Genomic DNA, 21619 nt, shown 5'->3' with positions numbered 1-21619 from the left:
AAATATGGAGTTAACATATGACCCAGAAATTCTACTCCTAAAGAAAAATAAAACTGTATACCCACATGCAAACTTGTACCTGAACATTCATATCAACCTTATTCACAATAGCCCAAAGTGGAAACAACCCAAGAGTCTCTGCACTAATGAATGGAAAAATACTGTATCATGTATTAATGTAGAAGAACATACTCAGCCATAAAAAGTAATGCAGTATGAATACATGTCACAGCACAAATGAATCTTGAAAACATGCTAATGAAATGAAACCCAGACACATATAGATGACTCATAGAAATGCTTCCATTTATGAAATGTCAAAATAGGCAACTTAAGAAAGCTGTTTAAAGCTTTTCAGGGACCAAAGAAGTGAATGTGACTGCTAATTTATTATAGGGGTTGAAAAGTGTTGAAATGAAATAGTGATAATGATACATAACCCTTTGAATATGCTGAAACCTATTGTATTGTCCATTTTAAAAGACTGGACTTTATGTTATGTGAAGGTAGCTCAGTAAAGCTATAATTTTATCACATAGTTATGTAGTGATATGTTCACTCATTTAATAATATATTACCCTACTATTCCTAGATTTCTCTTGACAGTAATAAATTTGATTTCTTTTGCAGCAACAGAATGGTTCAACAAGTTCCAGAAAACATCAATTTTCCTGCTGAAGAAGAAAAAATTTTGCAATTCTGGTCCAAATTCAATTGTTTTCAGGAATGCTTAAAGCAGTCAAAACATAGGCCAAAGTATGTGAATTTCTTTGGTAAAGGTGAAGTCCTTGAAAGCAAACGTTTCTTAGAATGAGTTCCACTAAAGCAGAAACCCTTTATTCATCTTTGTATCTCCACATTGTACCCGCTTTTTACATGCTGCATACTCAATAGTAGGTAATTGTTAAATGGATGAGTTCTTGGTTAAGGTAGATTAAATTTCTTTAAGAAACCGTCTAAATAGAATGAATATACCACTCTCTACCATTCCACTTTTTTCATCATCCCCACCCTCTCTTAGCACTTATACCTAAGTCCTATATAGAAGGCTTTTACAGTACTTCCTGCCTCTGGTCTCCATTTACCTAAAAGACCAGTCCTTTAATCACTGATTCCATTGTGTGCCTTCTGTGCTCAAAAGCTTTGAGATCAGTGTCTGTTGCCCTGTTTTACTGATGAGCTAACTCAGGATCAGAACTATTAACTTGTCTTAAGTTATTAGACCAATAAATGAAGAAAGGATAATCAAATGGCAGTCCCCCCAACTCATAACCAGTAGACTTTCTGAAGCCTAGGCCTCTAGTAAATATCTAATCAATTATGTCTGAAATTCCTGATCTTGCTACTTTTTTTTCTTCCTAAACACTCCAGTAGGAGTTGGGTATTAAAAAAAAAAAATGTCTTAAATTCTTGCTGTCAATTCTAAAATTACTAATGTGTTTTTATTACCTCTGTTAGATTTACCTTCTATGATGGGCCTCCTTTTGCAACTGGACTGCCTCATTATGGACACATACTTGCAGGGACAATTAAAGATATAGTTACAAGATATGCTCACCAGAGCGGGTTTCACGTTGACAGAAGATTTGGATGGGATTGTCATGGCTTACCTGTGGTATGTTTGAGTCTCCAGCCTTATAAATCTGATTTTTTTAAGCATTACATTTCATCATGTCATTGAAATATAGTAAATTTTAACTATATGTCTGACTTTTTGTTCTTCATTTCCATAAAATTACTTATAGTTCATTTTCTCTGTAGATTGAGAACTATTGGTTATTTTTTAAGCTGTTTATTTTCTTGAGTTGTTTACTTGTATTTGTTTCTTAAGTCAAGAATATTAACAGTCTTCCCACAAATTTTCAGGAATATGAAATTGATAAGACACTGGGAATCAGAGGGCCAGAGGATGTGGCCAAAATGGGAATTGCAGAGTATAACAATCAGTGCCGCACAATTGTGATGAGATATTCTGCTGAGTGGAAGGTATGTTAGGTTATTTTCAGTAGAATGAACAAAAAGTTTAGTTTCAAATGAAAGTTGAAATGGCCTATTATCCTTTGTTCTTTTTATGAGATGTTCTCAAAAGTATAGTGGTGCATATGAAGATGTGACACAAAAGGAGTTGATCCTCTTCTTTGCGTGTGTATAACTAAGAAAGGGTCTTTAGCTTCCACCCCAATCCTGTTAACTTAAACTGAAGCCTCTCTTTTCTGATTTCTATGAGCTTGGTTGGTCTTCTAAATTTAGTCTCTTGCCTACCCCACAGTATATGACTAGAATCATGCTGTTTCAGCAAACAGGCTTACTTGAATGCTTCATTGTACTAATTCATATATTTTTAAAAATTCAAGTTTGGGCCTGGCACAGTGGCACATGCCTATAATCCCAGCAGCTTGGATGGCTAAGGCAGGAGGATTATGAGTTCAAAGCCAGCCTCAATAACTTAGTGAGGCGCTAAGCAACTCAGATTCTAAATAAAATACAAAGAAGGATTGGGAATGTGGTTTAGCACCCCTGGGTTCAGTCTCTGGAACGAAAAAAAAAAATCAAGTTTGGGCTCATGCTTGTTATGTTAATTTGACTCCCATGTTGCACTCTTCTTTTTTTTTTTTTCTAAACAGAGAATTTTTTAATATTTATTTTTCAGTTTTGGGCAGACACAACATCTTTGTATGTGGTGCTGAGGATCAAACCCAGGCCACACACATGCCAGGCGAGCGCACTACCACTTGAGCCACATCCCCAGCCCTTGCACTCCTCTTTTTAGTAATCAATCTCCAAGCTGCAGAGCTCCTGCCCTCCTCTTCTGAACTTCAGAACATAGATTCCCCTTTCCTCCCTGCCTCTCAGATTGGCTTAATACGTTTGTATAACTTAAAAGCATGTCTGGCTTTGTTTTTTCCTTATTCTCCATCTTCACTTCAACCTCTCAAACTTGCTATTCTTCAAAATTCCCTGTTTGGCTAGTGGTATGACTCTTCCAGCCATGATCACATCAGGTGCCAAATCCTAATATAGATACAGGCATTTCTTAATTTTTAGACTTTTCATTCTGAAAGTTGTGTTTTGTTTTTTGTGGTGCTGGGGAATCCACCCAGGTCCTCTCACCTCTCACATTCTAAACATGCCCTCTACCTTCCTTCTCAGCCCCTAATGTTATTTCAGATATGTTAAAAAATGTTTGAAGCATTCCTCTAAGCCCTTCATCCACTTTCCCAATTGCTCCTGTCTTCTATAATTATACTGTAATTTCAAAAGCAGCAAACTAACATTGATAAAATACTATCAACCAACAGATAACACCTTAAATGAACAAAGTTATCATCATTAATGTGATAATTTATATTTATAATTTATATATTTTAAATTTATGTATATATTTTAGTTGTTGATTGGACTTCATTTTATTCATTTATTTATATGTGGTGCTGAGAATCAAACCCAGTGCCTCACACATGCCAGGCAAGTGCTCTACCACTGAGCCACAACCCCAGCTCAAAATACTATGGATCTTGTTTGAATTTCACCAGTTGTCCTACCAATTTTTACTTCTGAACTAATATCCAATCCAGAATCATAAATTGCATTTGGTTGTCGTGTCTTGTCAGTCCCACTTTTGTTTGGGGGTGGTAACAGGGGATTAAACTCCGGGGCATTCCACCACTGGGCCACATCCCCAGCCCTATTTTGTATTTTATTTAGAGATCGGGTTTCACTGAGTTGCTTAGTGCCTCCATTTTGCCTAGGCTGGCTTTGGGCTGGCTTTGAACTTACTATCCTCCTGTCTCACCCTCCTAACTGCTGAGATTTCAGGCATACGCCACCACTACCAGCTCAGGCTCTTTCAATATCAAACAGTCATTCAATCTCGGGTGTGGGAGGTGTTGGTAGGGATTGAACCCAGAGATGGTTTACCACTGTTCTACGTCCCCAGCACTTACTTATTTTGTATTTTATGACACAGTCTCACTAAGTTGCTGAGGCTGACTTCAAACTTTCAGTCCTCCTGCCTCTGTCTCCTAATAAGTTGGGATTACAGGTGTGCAACACCACACCCAGTCCATATTACTTTTATCCTCACAAATTTAATTTAGGTTACAGGTTTTGGACAGGAATGCTTCAGAGGTGATGTCATGTCCTCCTCAGCATGTCATGGCAGGAAGCCTGTGTTGTTGCTATGTCTCATTAATGATGATAACTTTGTTCATTTAAGGTGTCATCTGTTGGTTGTCTCCTTTGTAAAGTTTCAGTTTTTCTTTTGTTGGGAGTATCTTTTCAAATATTCTTTTTTTTTTTTTTTTTTGTACCCAGCATTGAACTCAGGGGCGCTTAACTATCCCCAGCTGGTTTTTTGTATTTTATTTGGAGATAGGATCTTGCTAAGTTACTTAGGGCCTCACTAAGTTGCTGAGGCTGGCTTTGAACTCACTGTCCAGAACCATCAGGATTAGAGGCATGGACCATGGCGCCCAGCCAAATATTCTTTTTCTTAGGATACTTTCACTTATTAATTTGAGCACGTGTTGATTATTTACTAGCAACAATTATATTTCTGGTTATTGCCAAATGGCAGTTTTGGTTGACTTTTATAAATAGATATTTTAGCATCTGTATATAGTATAATTCTTAACTTCACATAGTATGTTGTTTGAAATATAGATTTATTTGAACCATTTATTGTTCGGATTTCCAAAAATTATCATATATGGATACAATAAAAGTAAACAACACATTGGTGTACAGTATCAAATATCATTGTCTAATACTGCTCTAATATCCATACGTTTTAGTCTACTGTTACCAGACTTGGCCGATGGATTGACTTTGACAATGACTACAAAACTCTGTATCCACAGTTCATGGAATCTGTCTGGTAGGTTTCTTTAAAACTGTAAATACAATGAATATTCTCTTGGTCAGTGGGAAGGTATGCTAGTGTGAATTAGTTTGTCTTCAGATCCATAATTCTGTATATTTGGTAATAAATAATGTTTTGAATTCAGAACATTTGTATTTGAAAAATTTACCAGTATTTGCATGTATTCTTTTACATATAATAGCCCAAGTGGGTTGAATAGCAAATTCTAATAAATACATTAATAATTCTGCATCATTAAGTAGAATAAAGAATGTAAATGTCCTCACATTTATATTTTACATTTTTTTTTCAAATTAGTTTATACCAAATATAGGAAAAAATTACATTTCAAAAGTGGGGGTTTTATTTATTTGTTTGTTTGTTTGTTTTTTAAGTCTAAGAGAATGTGTACCTGAATTTAGTACTGAAAGAAACTATGTAGTGAAGTCACTGTACCATAGTGGTTCCAAGTGAAACTTTTTTTGACCATCATTAGCCGTGCCAATCTTGATCGGTGGTTTGCCTAGGGCTTCCTACGATAATATGAGATCATTACAAGGCAAACAGGTACCCTTAGCATGGTTGTAAATGTCCAAGGTACATAATCCAGCCTTGATTAAGTCCTACTTTCATTAAATTGTACATGAAAGTACAGGTGAGTTGCAGAGCTGTTTTGTAGACCACAGTTTCTTTGAATTGCTTTGTAGCTGCTTGTAGCTTTTATTGCCTTCTTATCCACTCACATTTCTCTTAGTCTGAATCTGTTGTACATGCTTGGCATACATACTTTGCCTTTGAGGAGCTAGGCACTTTACCACAGTTCTTCAATCCCTTTGACTCTGACATGCACCTGTGGACATATCTCTAGACTTACGTACCCAAAAGAAGGAAGCCATTTAGATTCTCTGGAATGCTAGACTTTGAACAGGAACCTTCCTGTCATTGAGCAGCTGGATTTCCCTAGAGCAACTGACAACCAGTTGTTGGTCAAGCATTTCAAAAAGAAGTGCCATGAAACTGAATTTTTAAGTTTACCAAATTGAAATGTTTAAATTTTTTTAGTTTAAATTAAAAACAACATGTGGATAGCACTCATTAATTAGTATAGCTCTAAAACCCACTCCTTTTCTTCTTACTCTTCTTCTTACTTCTTAATTTACATAAATGGTTGGACCAAGAGGAAAATAGATTTTAAATTTTAGAATGTTAATACTCCTAAGGAGGGACTATTGAGTGGTAAAATGCTCACCTAGCACGTGTGAGGCCCTGGGTTCTATCCTCATTACCACATAAAAAATAAAGATATTATGTTCAACTACAACTAAAATATAAATACTAAAAAAAATTTTTTTAAATACTCCTAAGGAATTTGTTTGTATATAAATAAGGCATATAAGCTAATGGTGAATTTAGAAATGGTAGGAGATAACTTTGATAATAACAGAATAGTGGTAGTAAGTTAGATTCAGTTGTTGCTTTTGACTATATAAAGTAATTCCCCATGAATTTTTCCATATGACCCAGAGAGTTCCATGGATAGACTCAGGACCCCTATTTGAGGTAGAGGCAAGTAATTATGATTTGCGTGAGCTTGCACAGCTAATATTATGGTTATTTCATCAAATCTAAACTTTTTAAGAATTTTTAAAAGTTTACCTTTTTTTAAGCTTTAAAAGCTGAGGAATAACATTTTTTAAAAAACCTTTTCTTCATTAAAATGTTATTTTAACAAATGAGTTTAATTCATTTACTGTGCCAGGCTCATAGCCACTAGAATATAATTTTTTAAGGCATAATTAAGCAAGGATTTCCAATAGTGCTTTTGTTATTCAGCTGGGAGAAGAACTCTTGGGGTGACCATTACAATTAGTGCCTGGTATACTTAGCTTAACACAGCACATTTAAAAGCTCAGTAAAAGTTTTGATTAAATGTACAAGAAATATGAGGTTGGGGCTGTGGCTCAGTGGTAGTGCACTTGCCTCACATTCGATTTTCAGCACCACATCTAAATAAATAAATTTTTAAAATAAAGGTCTATCAGCAACTTAAAGTATTTTAAAAATGTACAAGAAGGGGCTGGGGTTGTGGCTCAGCGGTAGAGCACTCGGCTAGCATGTGCAAGGCCCTGGGTTTGATCCTCAACACCACATAAAAATAAAGATATTGTGTCCAATTACAACTAAAAAGTAATATTAAAAATTTGTTTTTAATGTACAAGAAACAGCTGATCCTAATCCCAGTAGTTTATATTTTTTTTTAATTGCATTTGTTAAACTATTATGAGATTTAAATAGTAGACCAGAAAACGAAAGGATCAGCTCTGAAATGCCAACCATAATTATTGTTGTTTTTTTTTAACATTTCTAAAAATTTTAGTATGTGTGCTGAGAGGTACAGATTTATATCATTGACCCTTCGTTGTGCTGAATGGTCTTCACATTATGTCATGAACATAAAAATGTCAATAGAGAGTAGTATATTTAGTGTTTATTTAATATCTTGTAATTAATTATAAGATCTGATGTAATTTACTACTTATGTAATTTACCACAAATGAGACATTTTTTCACTTCTTTGGCAGACAGAAACTGAAAATGTTCATAAATATTTGCATTTGAGGAAATAGATTTTTATATATGTAATTATGAAACTCCCAACTCTTTACTTGCCAGGTGGGTCTTTAAACAACTCTATGACAAAGGCCTTGTTTACAGAGGGGTGAAAGTCATGCCCTTCTCTACTGCATGTAACACTCCACTTTCCAACTTCGAATCCCACCAGAATTATAAGGTATGTGAAATGGTGAGATATCTTTCAGTGCCAAGTAATGTACCTAGAGGTTGAATGGTTGTAGACATCATTAAGTACTCCCAGGTAGCCCCAACATGGAATGGCAGTCTTGGCATTGGTCACTACTGAGTACTGATGATGTTACCAGTCGCTGAATGAAGCCTCTTGTATGATTAAAATGAGCTTTTGGTTTTGTTTACATTGAATTTATGAGGTGTCTTATAGATTTTGCTTGCTTTGAGCATATTTTTATGCTTCTCTTCATTTATAATTCCAGCTCTGACATACTTCCCACCACTCAAAATTAATGGTTACCATTTTGGGTGACTTTGTGTATATCTGGGACCTCGTACATCATTAGATGTTGGGAAGAAAATTTGGGATGGTGAATTGTATTATGATCTGTTCTTTGATGAAATGGAGTCTCTACCTGTCATTAGTGTGACAGAGGTATTGAGACATTCTGATTTTCTTTACCTCATCTAGACAGATGGTAAATGGTAGGGAATCTTCTGAAACATAGGAAGTGTTTTCATTTTTGCAAGTTCATCTAATCCTGTGTTTTTAATGGATATTAACTTGTTTGGAAGTCTTGTTTCAGGAGCCAGGTTTGGAAATTATATTAATGAAATTCAAATTTTATAAGGCCTTATCCTCTTAGAGGATGCTTTCACATATTCCATTTGATCTTTGCAAATCCTTATGAGATGAATGTGATGATTCCTTTTTGTCTTCTTCTGATTGTGCTCATATTGTGTTGTGTTTATTTAATAAAGTATTTCGAGCACATAAAAGTATAGAGAAAAATATACTACCTGAATACTAAGCCTGAGTCCTATTTTGTATTTTATTGAGAGACAGGGTCTCACTAAGTTGCTTAGTGCCTTACTGTTGCTGAGGCTGGCTTTGAACTCAAATCCTCCTGCCTCAGCTTCCCAAGTAGCTGGGATTATAGGTGTGTCCCATTGCGACCAGCTGGTGTTCACATTTCTAATTATTTCATAATGGTTCCAGGATTATTTTCTATTTAGATCTTGCCGAGTTTGCACTGTACCCAACTTATGTATTTTTTAATGTTTTTTTTTAATTGTAGTGGACAAAATACCTTTATTTTATCTACTTATTCGTATGTGGTGTTGAGGATCAAACCCAGTGCCTCACATGTGCTAGTCAAGTGCTCTACCACAGGGCCACCACCCCTGCCCCAAGATAACTATTTTCTAAAACAGTTGTTTTGTTGACTTAACTCTTCATAGGCTTATTATAAAACAGATCATTCTAACAGTGAAGCCTCCATTCTTTTATTCCTTTTCATAGAGACAGGGTCTTACTGAATTGCTTAGCACTTTACTGTTGCCGAGGCTGGCTTTGAACTTGCCATCTATTCTCCTGCTTCAGTCTCCCAAGCCACTGGGATTGCAAGTGTACGCCACCATGCCTGTCTGTTTTTTAGTTTTTATTTTGAGATAGTCTCACTATGTTGATTAGGGTCTTGCTAAATTGCTGAGACTGGTCTTGAATTTATGATCATCCTGTCTCAGCCTCCTGAGCCACTGGGATTATAGGCGTGCACCACCATGCCCAGCTAAGTATTAAAAATTTTATGTGAAATTTCTTGCTTTGAACTTTCTTTTTATAAATGTGGTGCATGGTTGCTTTGTTTTGTTTGGTGCTGGGAACTTAAACCACAGATAGTTTACCTCTGAGCAAAATCCCCAGCCCATTTTTAAGTTTTGAGACAGGATCTCACTAAGTTACTTAGGGCCTGGGCAAATTGGTAGGCTGGCCTCAAACTTTCAGTCCTCTGGCCTCTGCCTCTCAAGTCACTGGGATTATAGGCATGTACCAGCATACCACTCAGTAAATAGGTTTTTTTGTTGTTGTTGTTGTTTTGTTTTTGTGGGGGAGGTGTTCCAGGAATTGAACTCAGGGGCACTCGACCACTGAGCCACATCCCTAGCCCTTTAGTATATTTTATCAGACAGGGTATTATTGCTGAGACTGGCTTTGAATTCATGATCCTCCTGCCTTTGCCTCTGCCTCTGCCTCTCGAGTCGATGGGATTACCACACCTTGCTAGTAAAATTCATTTATTTCAGTCCTATTTAGGATTTGTTTCCTTTTATTTTATGACTATTATTGAGGAGTTTGTAAAATAGTACTTTACCTCAATTTATTTCAGGATGTTCAAGATCCCTCAATATTTGTAACTTTCCCTTTGGAGGAAGATGAAAATATCTCCTTAGTTGCTTGGACAACTACTCCTTGGACTCTACCTAGTAATCTTGCCCTCTGTGTTAATCCAGATATGCAATATGTGAAGATTAAAGGTAAGTGGGTGCCTGGTTAGTTGTGACAAATATAGATAATTTTATTTACCCAGGCTTGGTGGTACACACCTGAAGTCCCAGCAATTTGGGATTGCAAGTTCAGAGCCAGCTTCAGCAATTTAGCAAGGCCCTAAGAACTTAGTAAGATCCTATCTCAAAATTCAGGGGGAAAGAAAAAAAGGAAAAGGGCTGGCACTTAGCTCAGTGATAAAGCATCCCAGGGTTCAATCCCCAGTACCAAAGTAATCAAAGAATTTTATTTAATCAGAAAGGTAGGTAGACTTTAAGATTCTTTCATTTCTGATTGAAAAGTAACCCTAAAAGATTAAAATAATTCTGAGGGCTGGGGATGTGGCTCAAGCGGTAGCGCGCTCGCCTGGCATGCGTGCGGCCCAGGTTCAATCCTCAGCACCATGTACAAACAAAGATGTTGTGTCCGCCGAAAAACTAAAATAAATAAATAAATTCTCTTTCTCTCTCTCTCTCTCTCTCTCTCTGCCCCTCCCTCTCCCTCTCCCCATCTCCTCTCTCTAAAAAAAAAAAATAAAAAATAAAATAATTCTGAAATATTAAAAAGTAGAAAGTAAAATCTTCTCATAATTTTCAGTTTGTAAGCTGCTTTTATACTTCATGCCCTTAAGATAGATTAAGACTCTAAGATTCAAAAACATGACATCACATTCACTTTTAGAAATCAGTACCAGAATTTCAGAATTTTGTGCCTTTCAAATATTCCCTGGTAGAGAGTTATCACAGGCTCAACTGGGTTCTTCCATAGAGACTTAAATGAAAAAAGAATGTACTTAGTGAGTAAGTGTACCTTCGTGTTTGGATAGCTTACGGAAGGGAAATGAAACGAGAAAAACCCACTGCCAGCCAGATGCAGTGATACACACCAATAATCACAGCTACTTGGGAGGGTGAGGCAGGAGAATTTCAAGTTCAATGCCAGCCTCAGCAACTTAGTGAAAGACTCTTTCTCAGTATAAAAAGGGAGTAGGTAGCTAGGATGTAGCTCTGTGATAGAACACCATTGGGTCCTATCCCTAAAACAGCAAAAAAAAAAAAAAAAAATTTGCCGGGGTACTGATAGTAGGGATTGAACCCAGGGATGCTCTACCACTGACCTACATCCTTAGCCCTTTTTCTTTTGAGACATGGAGTCTTGCTAAGTTGCTTTGGGCCTCACTAAGCTGCTGAGTCTGGCCTAAAACTTGTGATCCACTTGTCTTAGTCTCTCGGGGGTCACTGAGATTATAGGCATGCATCACTATGCTTGGCTCAAAATTTTCACTTTTTTGTATTTACCTCAAAGAATTGAGAAACGGGACTTGAACAAATATTGATGTGCCCATTTTCACAGTAGGAATATTCACAGTAGCCAAAAGTTAGATGCATCCCAAGTGTCTTATCAACAGATGAATTGATTAACAAAATACAATTATTTACATACAATAGAGTTCTACTCATTCTTGAAATGTGGTCTGTTCAGTTCCTAATGGGTTATACTCATCTCAGATGCTACTATGAGGAACGTTTCTAGCAGAGCAGAGGGTAACATGCATTGGGCAGTCTGTCACCGCAGGATAACCACAGGAAGTTCCCAATGCCATGCCTATCCCTTCCTGGCTTCCATGCTGAGAGAAGGTTCTCATGTATTTCATGGATGGCTTCCTGCACACAGGCCCTGTGTTTGATCCTAGCACTGCAAAAAAAGAAAGAATAAAAAGAATTAGAAAGATGTATGTATGGTAATATATGGAGCAATGTTCACAAAATATTTTGTGAAAACAAATTGCAAAACCGTAGAGTATTGCCTCATAATATTTGAAAAAATAAAAAGAGGGGCTGAGGTTGTGGCTTAGCAGTAGAGCGCTCGCCTAGCACATGTAAGGCCCTGGGTTTGATCCTCAGCACCACATAAAAATAAATAAATAGAATAAAGGTATCATGTTCAACTACAACTAAACTTTTTTTTTTTTTAAGAAGAACCTTACACATTTACATATACTTTTCTTAGGTAGAATGTGCATTAAAAAATCTGGATGGAGAGACACCTGAATGAGGATATCTGAGAGGGAGTGAGATTGTATGGGACTTTTACTTTGTGAGCCATTTGATTTTTGTTAATGTTCTGATTTTTTAAACATTCACATGTATTAACCTAAAGAAGGAGAAAATAAGACCAACTTTCTTCAAATGGATATGGGTGAGAAGTAAAATAACAGCTAGCTGCGTACATGCCTTTAGGGTCTGTCTGACACAGGTCTGGAAAACAGGGTGCTGCAGTGTTCTGTGCAGTGCTCCCCCCCAAGTCCTGAGCACTCTGGTGCTGGTGGCACCGGAGCTCTTCAGCAAAGAAATAGGCCTGATGCATGTCTCCAGAGCCAGTCTGTCTGAATCTCACTGAGGTCTACCTTTTTTCATTCTTATAGATGTTGCCAGAGGAAAATTACTCATTTTAATGGAAGCCAGATTATCAGCCCTCTATAAAATGGAGAGTGACTATGAGGTCCTTGAAAGGTAATTATTCAGATAGTTGATATGTGGGTGTATATATGTGTATCTGACTTTAGTTTTAAAGAGACGAACTTTATTACCCACCACTGTATTTTTCAAGTTGAATCCTAAGTACTAGTAAGTCCAGGGCACATGTTCTGCTCTTATGACTAAGGGTCAGGAAACCAGTTTAAGTGGTGACTTGGTGTGACTTGCAGCCTCATTTCTTTAACTTAACAGTGAATTTGCATTCTCCTTTTTCCAGATTTCCTGGTGTCTCTCTCAAAGGCAAGAAGTACAAGCCTCTGTTCGACTATTTTGTGAAGGTAAGTATAGGGAACACCATGGCAGGGACTCCCCACATCCATTTCTTTGATTACTGCAGTGAAGTGATGAGTGGATTCAGTTCTTATTGTTGGATTGTCCATGTGAGTGTGCCTGAACCCACAATCTGAATTAGCATTAACAAAATTAAATTGTTGCCTTCTGGTTTAAATCATTAAATTCATGTGAGAATGTCTGGGGTGTAGCTCAATTGTAGTCACTTGGCATGCACAGGCCCTGGATTTAATCCTCAGAACCACAAAAAGCGGGGGCAGGGGTTGGGGTTTTTTAGGGTGTTTTGTTTTTTGGTACTGGCTATTGAACACAGGGACACTCTGCCACTCTACCACCACTGAGCCACATCCATCCCCAGCCCTTTTTATTTTGAGACAGGGTCTTGCTAAGTTGCTTAGGGCCTCGCTAATTTGCTGAGGCTGGCCTCAAACTTTTGATCTTCCTGCCTCAACATCCTGAGTCCCTGGGATTACAGGTTTATGCCACCATACCCAGCTTATGTGGGAATTTTTAAATAATGCTTTCACATTATAGGAGTCACCTTATGCTTTGTTAGGTTTGTATATGTATCTATGTATTGTTTATACTGTACTAGGGAACTTATGCCTCTTGATTCCCCTATCCATATTCTTTGAAATTTCCTTCTGTGGCTGAATTGCTTGAGCTGGGTTGAAAGGAAGAGGAAAGCAAAGCACATGCAATGAATGGAAATAAACCAGAAGTGAGACCATATGCGAGTTCATGCTCAGGCAAGGGAAAATAATGAAGAAGCCCAGTTATGTGGCTAAAAAATTAGAAATTTTTATCTGTAAGTCTTCAGATAATTCCATCATTAATAAATGGTGAGCCACTATCCAGAAAAATGATGTCTTGATCATCAGGTTTCTTCCCAACCTGAATAATCCTATCTTTTCTATTTCTGAAAATAGCTTCACATGCTAAAGGGTTTTTCAGGCTCTTAGCATTGTTGGTGCAGAGTGTTTTTCTCTCCATCCCTGATGCCTGCCAACCTTTCTTTTTTTGCAGTGTAAAGAGAATGGCGCTTTCACTGTGCTTGTTGACCACTATGTGAAGGAGGAAGAAGGCACAGGGGTTGTACATCAGGCCCCTTACTTTGGTGCTGTGAGTAGCAGAATCTTGTAAACTTACTTATGAGAAGTAAATGTCAATAGCTGCTTTTCATGGGATGCTGAGTCTTATGTGTCATCAGGCTCTTCTCGTGTGGACTATGGAGTCAGCCTCTTTGGCTCACTCCTCCCAAGATGGCATGTTAAACTTGCATCTTCAGTTTCCACTCATTGTGAACTGGTTTCTGGAAATGATGGGTAAAATCCTGGTCTGTGGCCAGACATTTAAGCTCCAAAAGGCCACCATTCCTGTTGTCTTTATTCATTCTTTCATGGTTTACAGGTAGTAAATGTCTGTCTTGTGTGTATGCAGTTGAAGTTTTGACAAGCTCTGTAAGTTTTAACAGCACTTAGAGACGTACAGACACTTGGACCATCAAAATAAAGATCTCTTCCATTTCCCCTACTTGTTCTTAACCAAATACTGTAAGATCAGGAGGAAGAATCTGTCCTTATCTTCCTAAACCTTATAGAAGGGTGCTCCCTTTTATGTTTTTCCTAGAATAAAATTTTTTTAACAACACATTCTCTTTAATATAATTTATATATAAAGATATAAACAAATAACAGAGATTTGTAAAGGCACATTGCTTAGGGTAAACCTTGAATCATGGTCCTGCTGCTGATGGGAAGATCCTGGGCAAGTGTTGTAGCCTGAGTTTCCTTTTCTCCTCTGTAGGATGAGGTGATGGTAGTTGCCTATTGGGGTAACTGAAGGATTAAATGTCATCATGTCCCTGGAGTTTAGCACAGTGCCTAATACTGTAAAAGTGAGAGTCCCTGTGGTCACTACTGCAAGGGTAGTGCCCACGGGGCACCTATAGACTCTGGACTTTGTTATAACAATTTATTTTGTTATCCCTTCTTTCCCTTGTACCTCTTTTATTTTGGTTACGGGATTTTGAAGCAAATCCTCAACCTCATGTCTTTCTTTAAATAATCCCAGGTGCATCTGTGATTGATAAGAACATTTCTTTTTAATGTAGTCACCATGCCATTGTTATTTATATACAATAAAATCAACATTTCCTTAATAGGCCTAATAATTATTCATATTTGATGTGAGTAGTCTTAATGATACTAATTAGTGTTGTAGGAACTGGTCACATGAGGTCAAAAAATTTTTAGTGTCCGCTGATAATGATTACTCCACTGTTAGTACATAATAAAAATACAACTTCTGTAGCTGAGTCACAGTACCAAAAAATAGATAGCTTCATGTTTTTGAATCATAGTTCAGATTGTCCTTGTTAAATGTGAATAGTTGTTACTAACTATAGTTATACTTCTCATATCTAAGTATAGTTATACCATGCACTTATGCAAACTATACTTTTTAAGCCCACTTGGAAAACATTTTCTGAGGCCTCAACTTACCTTGTCTTTTCCTGGGAGTACAGTACATCACTGTGTTGAACATCACCTGTTCCCCCTCCATTCAAGGGGCTGCTCTTTCCTTATCGAAGTGGCTGAGGGCTGTTTGCACTGCACTTAATATTTCTAGTTTTATGTCTTGGGCATTTCCTGTCTGCCCACACGTCCCACCACCCAAACAATACAGCGCAGTGAGAAGTGAACGCAATTCCAGGGAGAAGCATGTTAGCTTTCTAGCTTGTCTTATAGTCAAACCAGAGTAGTTTCAGTCTAACAGCCTCTGTAACTTCATATTTAAGCAGCATAGCATGTTAGTGGACACTGTAGACTCTGAAGTGGGCTGTTTGGATTTTACTCTTACTATTGCCACTTTGCAGCTGACTTTTTGTTTGGGGTTTTTGTGGATTTTTTATTATTAATATTTTTATTAGTTATTGACGGACCTTTAATTATTTATTTGTTTTTATGTGGTGCTGAGAATTGAACCCAGTGCCTCACACATGCTAGGCAAACACTTTACCACTGAGCCACAACCCTAGCCCCTGCAGCTAACTTCTTTGTGTGTCAGCCCCCTTATGCGTAAAATGGGGGTTATCACTGTTGTGTACAAGAAAAGCACTTGTGAAACCCTAGTATACCTTCTGCCTTCCTTGCAACAGCATCATGAGGGCTAAATGAGGTAGTGTGATGAAGTGCTCGGCATTGCCGACATGCAGGTCTAATGGTTAACACTCTTCAAAGCTATTCCTGAGGCACCGTGATTTATTTATTTATTTGTTTGTTTGTTTTCGGTGGACACAACATCTTTATTTTATTTTTATGTGGTGCTGAGGATCGAACCGAGCGCCCCACGCATGCCAGGCAAGCGCGTTACCTGTTTGAGCTACCTCCCCAGCCTCTGTGATATATGTATAAAGTGAATACCTTGGTTTTAGATTACTATTAGCATCTTTTGATAGGATACATGCCCAGATGTATATCAAGCATCTTGTGGTGCAGTAGATTGTGCTTTATACCTGTATGTGCCTTTGTTTTTTAGATTTGTATATATGCTGCTGTTATAAATGTATGTGCCTTTGTTTTTTAGATTTATATATATGCTGCTGTTATAAATCAAATTTTTTTTAAATATTTATTTTTTAGTTTTAGGTGGACACAATATCGTTATTTTATTTTTATGTGGTGCTGAGAATCGAACCCAGTGCCTCATGCACGCTAGGGCGAGCACGCTACCACTTGAGCCACATCCCCAGCCCTGTTATAAATCAAATTTGACTTAGTTTTAAAACATTCATGTATGTCCTGTCATCTCAGTGAATACCCTGCTATATATGGCAGGTCTGTGAAATAATTGTTGGAAAGACTAAGCTGAATGATCTAATAAGCCTAAATGGTCCTTGAATCACCTTTAGTTAAAAGGATGAAGCTGATTATGTGTATATATCAGAATACTCAAAAGTTTGTAAACCTACCATTTCATGCTTTCCTCCTTCCTCGCACATTCAACTGTTTTATTCTTCCCTCTTGCTCCTCCGTTCCCTTTTCCCAGGATGACTATCGGGTCTGCATGGACTTCAACATTATTCAGAAAGACTCATTCCCTATTTGTCCTGTGGATGCTTCAGGCTGCTTCACAGAAGAAGTGACACATTTCGTGGGACAGTATGTGAAGGTTTGTAGTCCATAAGACCAGAAGGATGTTGCTCTTATATATATATTTCATCAATCAGTCCCCCCTTTTTCCTCCTCAAGTAAGCAAATCAATTCAACTTATCACTCTCATTTATAGCTTATGTTGTAACTCATCTAGGAACTTGGTGGGGTTTTTTGTTGTTACAGCATCAAATCAAACAGGCAGATACTACCAACTGTACTAGGCGGGTATGGTGTCTTTAAAGGAAGCATGGTCTAGTTTCAGGAGCAGGAGTCAAAAACAGGACTCTGTGTCTCATGAAGCAGTTTTGTGACCTTGGGGTAATGGTTTCTGATTGAAAACTTCCTTAAATATTTTGGAGCCAGGTGTGATGGTTTGCCCTGTGATCCCAGCAACATGGGAGAGTGAGGTGGAGAGTAACGTGTTTGGGGCCAGCCTGGGCAGTGTAGCCAGACTTTGTCTCTAAAAAATAAAAAGGGCTGAGACTGTAGCTCAGTAGTCAAGTGTCCCTGGGTTTAATCCCCAGTGTAAACCCCCCCCCTTTTAAAAAAACGTCATGGAATGTATTTAAAAATGAACATTGTTTTTTTAATGACACATTTTTTTGATGCCTTTAAGTCACAACACAATGTTCGATTTTACTAATATAATTATGTTGCTGCTAAGTATGATAGGGTTTTTTTTATATATATTTAGTTTTTAGTTGTAGTTGAACACAATATCTTTATTTTATTTATTTTAATGTGGTTCTGAGGATTGAACCCAGGACCTCGCACGTGGTAAGCAAGCGCTCTACTGCTGAGCCTCATCCCCAGCCCTGATAGGATGATTTAATGACTGAATTTTTATTTTTTAACAGGATGCCGACAAAAACATCATCAGGACCTTGAAAGAACAGGGCAGACTTCTTGTTGCCAGCACCTTCACACACAGCTATCCTTTCTGCTGGAGGTGAGAGGAGGCCAAGACTATCATAGCTGGAGCTCCACACTCTGGTTACGCCGTTTGTGTGCCTGTACCTTCATATTCATAGGATCCATCTCAGGGGTACCCTGTAGTTAGTGTTTGGAAACTGCCCTCTTATTTTTAGGAGAATGCAAAAAAGTTGTCTCTTTCCTTGGGAGTTGTGGGGTTGGGGGACACACACTATTTTATGTTGTGGCCACATTTTTTTTTTTTTCTTTTTTAAGGATGCCAAACATCTTTGAAATTTTATAATGGAATTTATTGAGAAATACAATGTTATGATATCAAGTCTTAATACAGGATCATGCTACAAATATGTGGATCAAAATCTAGTATTCCGTGGCCTAAAATTCAGTCCCCATATTTTGTCTCTCTACTGACATTCACAATATCACATCTTAGAAAACTGTCATCAGTAGAACTCTTATTTTTCTTTTTAGTGTTGGTATTTATTTATTTATTTACTTATTTTGTGCTGGGTAGTGAACACAGGTGTGCTTTACCATTGAGCTGTGTACCTAGTCTTTTTTTTTTTTTTTTTTTTTTAAGACAAGATCTTTCACTAAGTTGCCTTGGGGTCTCTCAGTAAGACTGTCCTCAGATTTACAATCCTGCTGCAGCCTTCCAAGGGTGTACAGCACTGCATCCACCTCTGGTCTCGTTCTTTTATTGGGTTTTGCCCTTCGTAGTATTGTGGAGATGATGTTGGGTTTTTTTGTTTGTTCGTTTGTTTGTTTGTTATCAGACATTGAACTCAGGGGCACTTGACCACTGAGCCACATTCCTAGTCCTTTTTTATATTTTATTTAGAGATAGGGTCTCACTGAGTTGCTTAGTGTCTCGCCATTGCTGAGGCTGGCTTTGAACTCTGATCCTCCTGCCTTAGATCCCAAGCTGCTGAGATTACAGGCATATGCCACTGCCCCCAGTGAGATGGCCAATTTTTAAGACTTAAGACATTTGCATCTATAATAAAAATGAATTTTAACCAGGCTCAGTGGCACACCCTTTAATCCCAGTAGCTTAAGACTGAAAGTCAGTTTTCCTTGGGTGCCTACATCTCTCCTGACTGGCTCCATCTGTGTTTGCCTCCCCAGATCAGACACTCCGCTCATTTACAAAGCAGTGCCCAGCTGGTTTGTGCGAGTGGAGCACATGGTGGAGCAGCTACTGAAGAACAACGACCTGTGTTACTGGTGAGCAGTGAGATGTGTTTCTTCATACTGTCCTTTGCTTTAGTCAGTATGGTTTACACTCTCCCAAGTCACAATTTTTATTATGACTCTAATTTTTATAGTCATCTTTTTTTTTAAGTTGAACATGATACCTTTATTTTATTTATGTATTTTTATGTGGTACTGAAGATCGAACCCAGTGAATCACACACTGCAGGCACTCTACCAGCCCCTATAATCATCTTTTATTGTTCATTGTAATAGCTGTCTCTATTCTGTATGTAAAGGAACATAAAGTAATTTAATATACAAGAGTAATACCCTTATGATACAACATGTAAAGGAGCTTTATTTTCTTTAAAACCCAATGGAAATGAGAAATGGCCCCTTATTCATTTTACATAGTAAAATGACTTTGGAGGAAAAATTCTGGAGTTACTCCCTCTTCTAACATCAAATAAAAATTTTCAGGATAAACATTTTGTGGTGTATCTGCAAACACCATTTGTACTTAACCATTTTTGGTGCTTGTTGAGTTCCTGGTATAGATAAACTCTAAGCTCAGAAACTTTTCTCTCTGCAGCTGAAGTTTGGCAAATAGATGACAATGTCATCTCCACCTGTGTTTGTAAAATGAAGCAAAGTTTGAATTTGCAAAATGAAACAAAATTCAAATCTGCATTTCAAAAGAATGTTTTTCCCCGAGTTTGGATTTCAATTCTTACTTCCCACAGGGACTTAACCCAACCAAAGAATTGTATTTGATTTGGGGAAAATGAGGAGATCTCAGGACAATAAAGAAAACTGGTTTTAAACTATGGCTTTCTAATACATTATAGCCAAGTGTGACTTCTCAAAAAGCAGCTTTTTCATCTGAAGCTAGCAAGCTCATTAGTTCCCCTAATGTATAAGGTAATAGTGTGGAATAAGGTAACCTCAAAGGAGTATAGACATATAAACTGATCTGTAGAAAGCAGGATAAAAATGTAGTGCCCAAAAGAAGAAGATGTATTTAGAAGCCTGGCAATACCCTGACTCAGCCTTGTGCTTAGAGGAATTTCTGCAAAGCTGAACTTTAAGGAATAGGAGCTCTTTTCCAGTCAAAATAGTAGAAGTTCTGGGAGTAGTAGGGATGGCAGAGGGAAGGAAGACTGAATGGCAGAGAAAGATGGGGAGTCACATGCCGAGGAACTTAACCTCATTGCTGAAGGCTAAAATGCAAGGTCAGGGATACCAGGGAGGAGACCAGAGAGAGCCACAGAGAAACTTCCAATTACCCAGCTCATTGGGAGCCTGTGCTAATACTTTTTAGTAAAGCTGATGTCATCAGATGACGTGAAGACTAGAATTGATTGGAATGAGGCTGCTAGAGTCAGGGTGGCTAGTCAAGAGAGGTCTGTGGTGGTCCTCCGTTGACAAAGAGGATGTGGGGAATGTATGTGCTTTGGGTCAAGTCAGTAGAAGCAAAGGCTATCATGTATGCTGGTGCTATCCATTATAAAATATGCTTCTGGTATCTCAAGTTCAAGGCCAGTCTTAGCAATTCAGGGAGACCCTGTCTCAAAAAATAAAAAGGGTTAGGGATGTAGTACAGAAGTAGAGCACTCCTGTGACCAATCCCCAGTACTGGGGGAAAAAAAATAAAAAGAAAACATGTTCCTAGCAGTGAGCTCAGTATTTCAGATCATTTGATTCACAAAAGCTTATATGAATATAATTTACAATTTTTATTTTAATGGAATTTTTTTCTTAAATCATTGTCTAATGTACTACGGCAGGGTCCCAGAGTTTGTGCGAGAAAAGCGGTTTGGAAATTGGCTGAAAGATGCACGTGACTGGGCAATTTCCAGAAACAGATACTGGGGCACCCCCATCCCACTGTGGGTCAGTGAAGACTTTGAGGAGGTGAGGTGGGGCCATGTGTCCTGTGTGGACTGTGCTGGGGCACTTTGCTCATGCAGCGTGAATGTGGTGGAAAGTCATGTTTTTCTCTCTTTGCCCCTTTCTTATTTCATCTCTTTTTTTCTCTATTCTTTCCTAGAATCATGACATAAAATAATTATTTTTAGTATTTGAATTTCTAAATTTTCTTCTATAAAAAGTGAAAAATACATTCTGCGTTTTTCTCAGGGAAATCCACATATTAAGTGCTTTATTCTTGTGTTACACAGATCTCTTCCTCTGTGCATTAAGTTATAGCATTAACTTAAGGTTAAGCTAACATAGATAATGAAAAAGCAGAACTTGAAAAAAAAATTAACATTGTGTTGATTACTTTGGTAAACTTATAAAATTGCTTTAGTATAGTAAACTTACAAAAATTTGTGTGTGTGTGTGTGTACATGCGCAGATACACAGACATATTTCCATGAGAGGGTCTTCTGCCATTAGTGAGAGCTTTACAGCAGAGATAAGCAATAGCACCCTGGATACTTGTCACTTTCCTTTAGGGACCTAAGAGGCAGCTGTGAAGTAACTGAATCAGAAGATTTTGGGGAACTGG

The 21619-nt window shown here is 37.7% G+C and overlaps 1 protein-coding gene across 3 annotated transcripts in view; it reads left to right on the top strand.

Moving 5' to 3' along the window:
* Positions 1-21619, top strand: part of Iars1 (isoleucyl-tRNA synthetase 1) — a 59702-nt gene that overhangs the window by 4983 nt on the left and 33100 nt on the right. For all 3 annotated transcript variants that reach the window (XR_005727347.2, XM_005320861.4, XM_078030594.1), the window contains 13 exons: positions 631-756; positions 1459-1615; positions 1867-1986; positions 4794-4876; positions 7535-7652; positions 9835-9982; positions 12418-12505; positions 12747-12807; positions 13847-13942; positions 16871-16993; positions 17835-17926; positions 19039-19137; positions 20895-21021. Coding sequence is in view for 2 of the 3 variants with exons in the window: in XM_005320861.4 (XP_005320918.2) it covers positions 638-756; positions 1459-1615; positions 1867-1986; positions 4794-4876; positions 7535-7652; positions 9835-9982; positions 12418-12505; positions 12747-12807; positions 13847-13942; positions 16871-16993; positions 17835-17926; positions 19039-19137; positions 20895-21021 (1431 nt within the window). In the remaining variant the exon portion in view is untranslated. The remainder of the gene's footprint in view (positions 1-630; positions 757-1458; positions 1616-1866; positions 1987-4793; positions 4877-7534; positions 7653-9834; positions 9983-12417; positions 12506-12746; positions 12808-13846; positions 13943-16870; positions 16994-17834; positions 17927-19038; positions 19138-20894; positions 21022-21619) is intronic.

Source organism: Ictidomys tridecemlineatus, chromosome 13 (genome assembly GCF_052094955.1).
Source record: "Ictidomys tridecemlineatus isolate mIctTri1 chromosome 13, mIctTri1.hap1, whole genome shotgun sequence".
Lineage (NCBI taxonomy): Eukaryota > Metazoa > Chordata > Mammalia > Rodentia > Sciuridae > Ictidomys > Ictidomys tridecemlineatus.
This window is presented reverse-complemented; position numbering and strand designations above follow the sequence as displayed.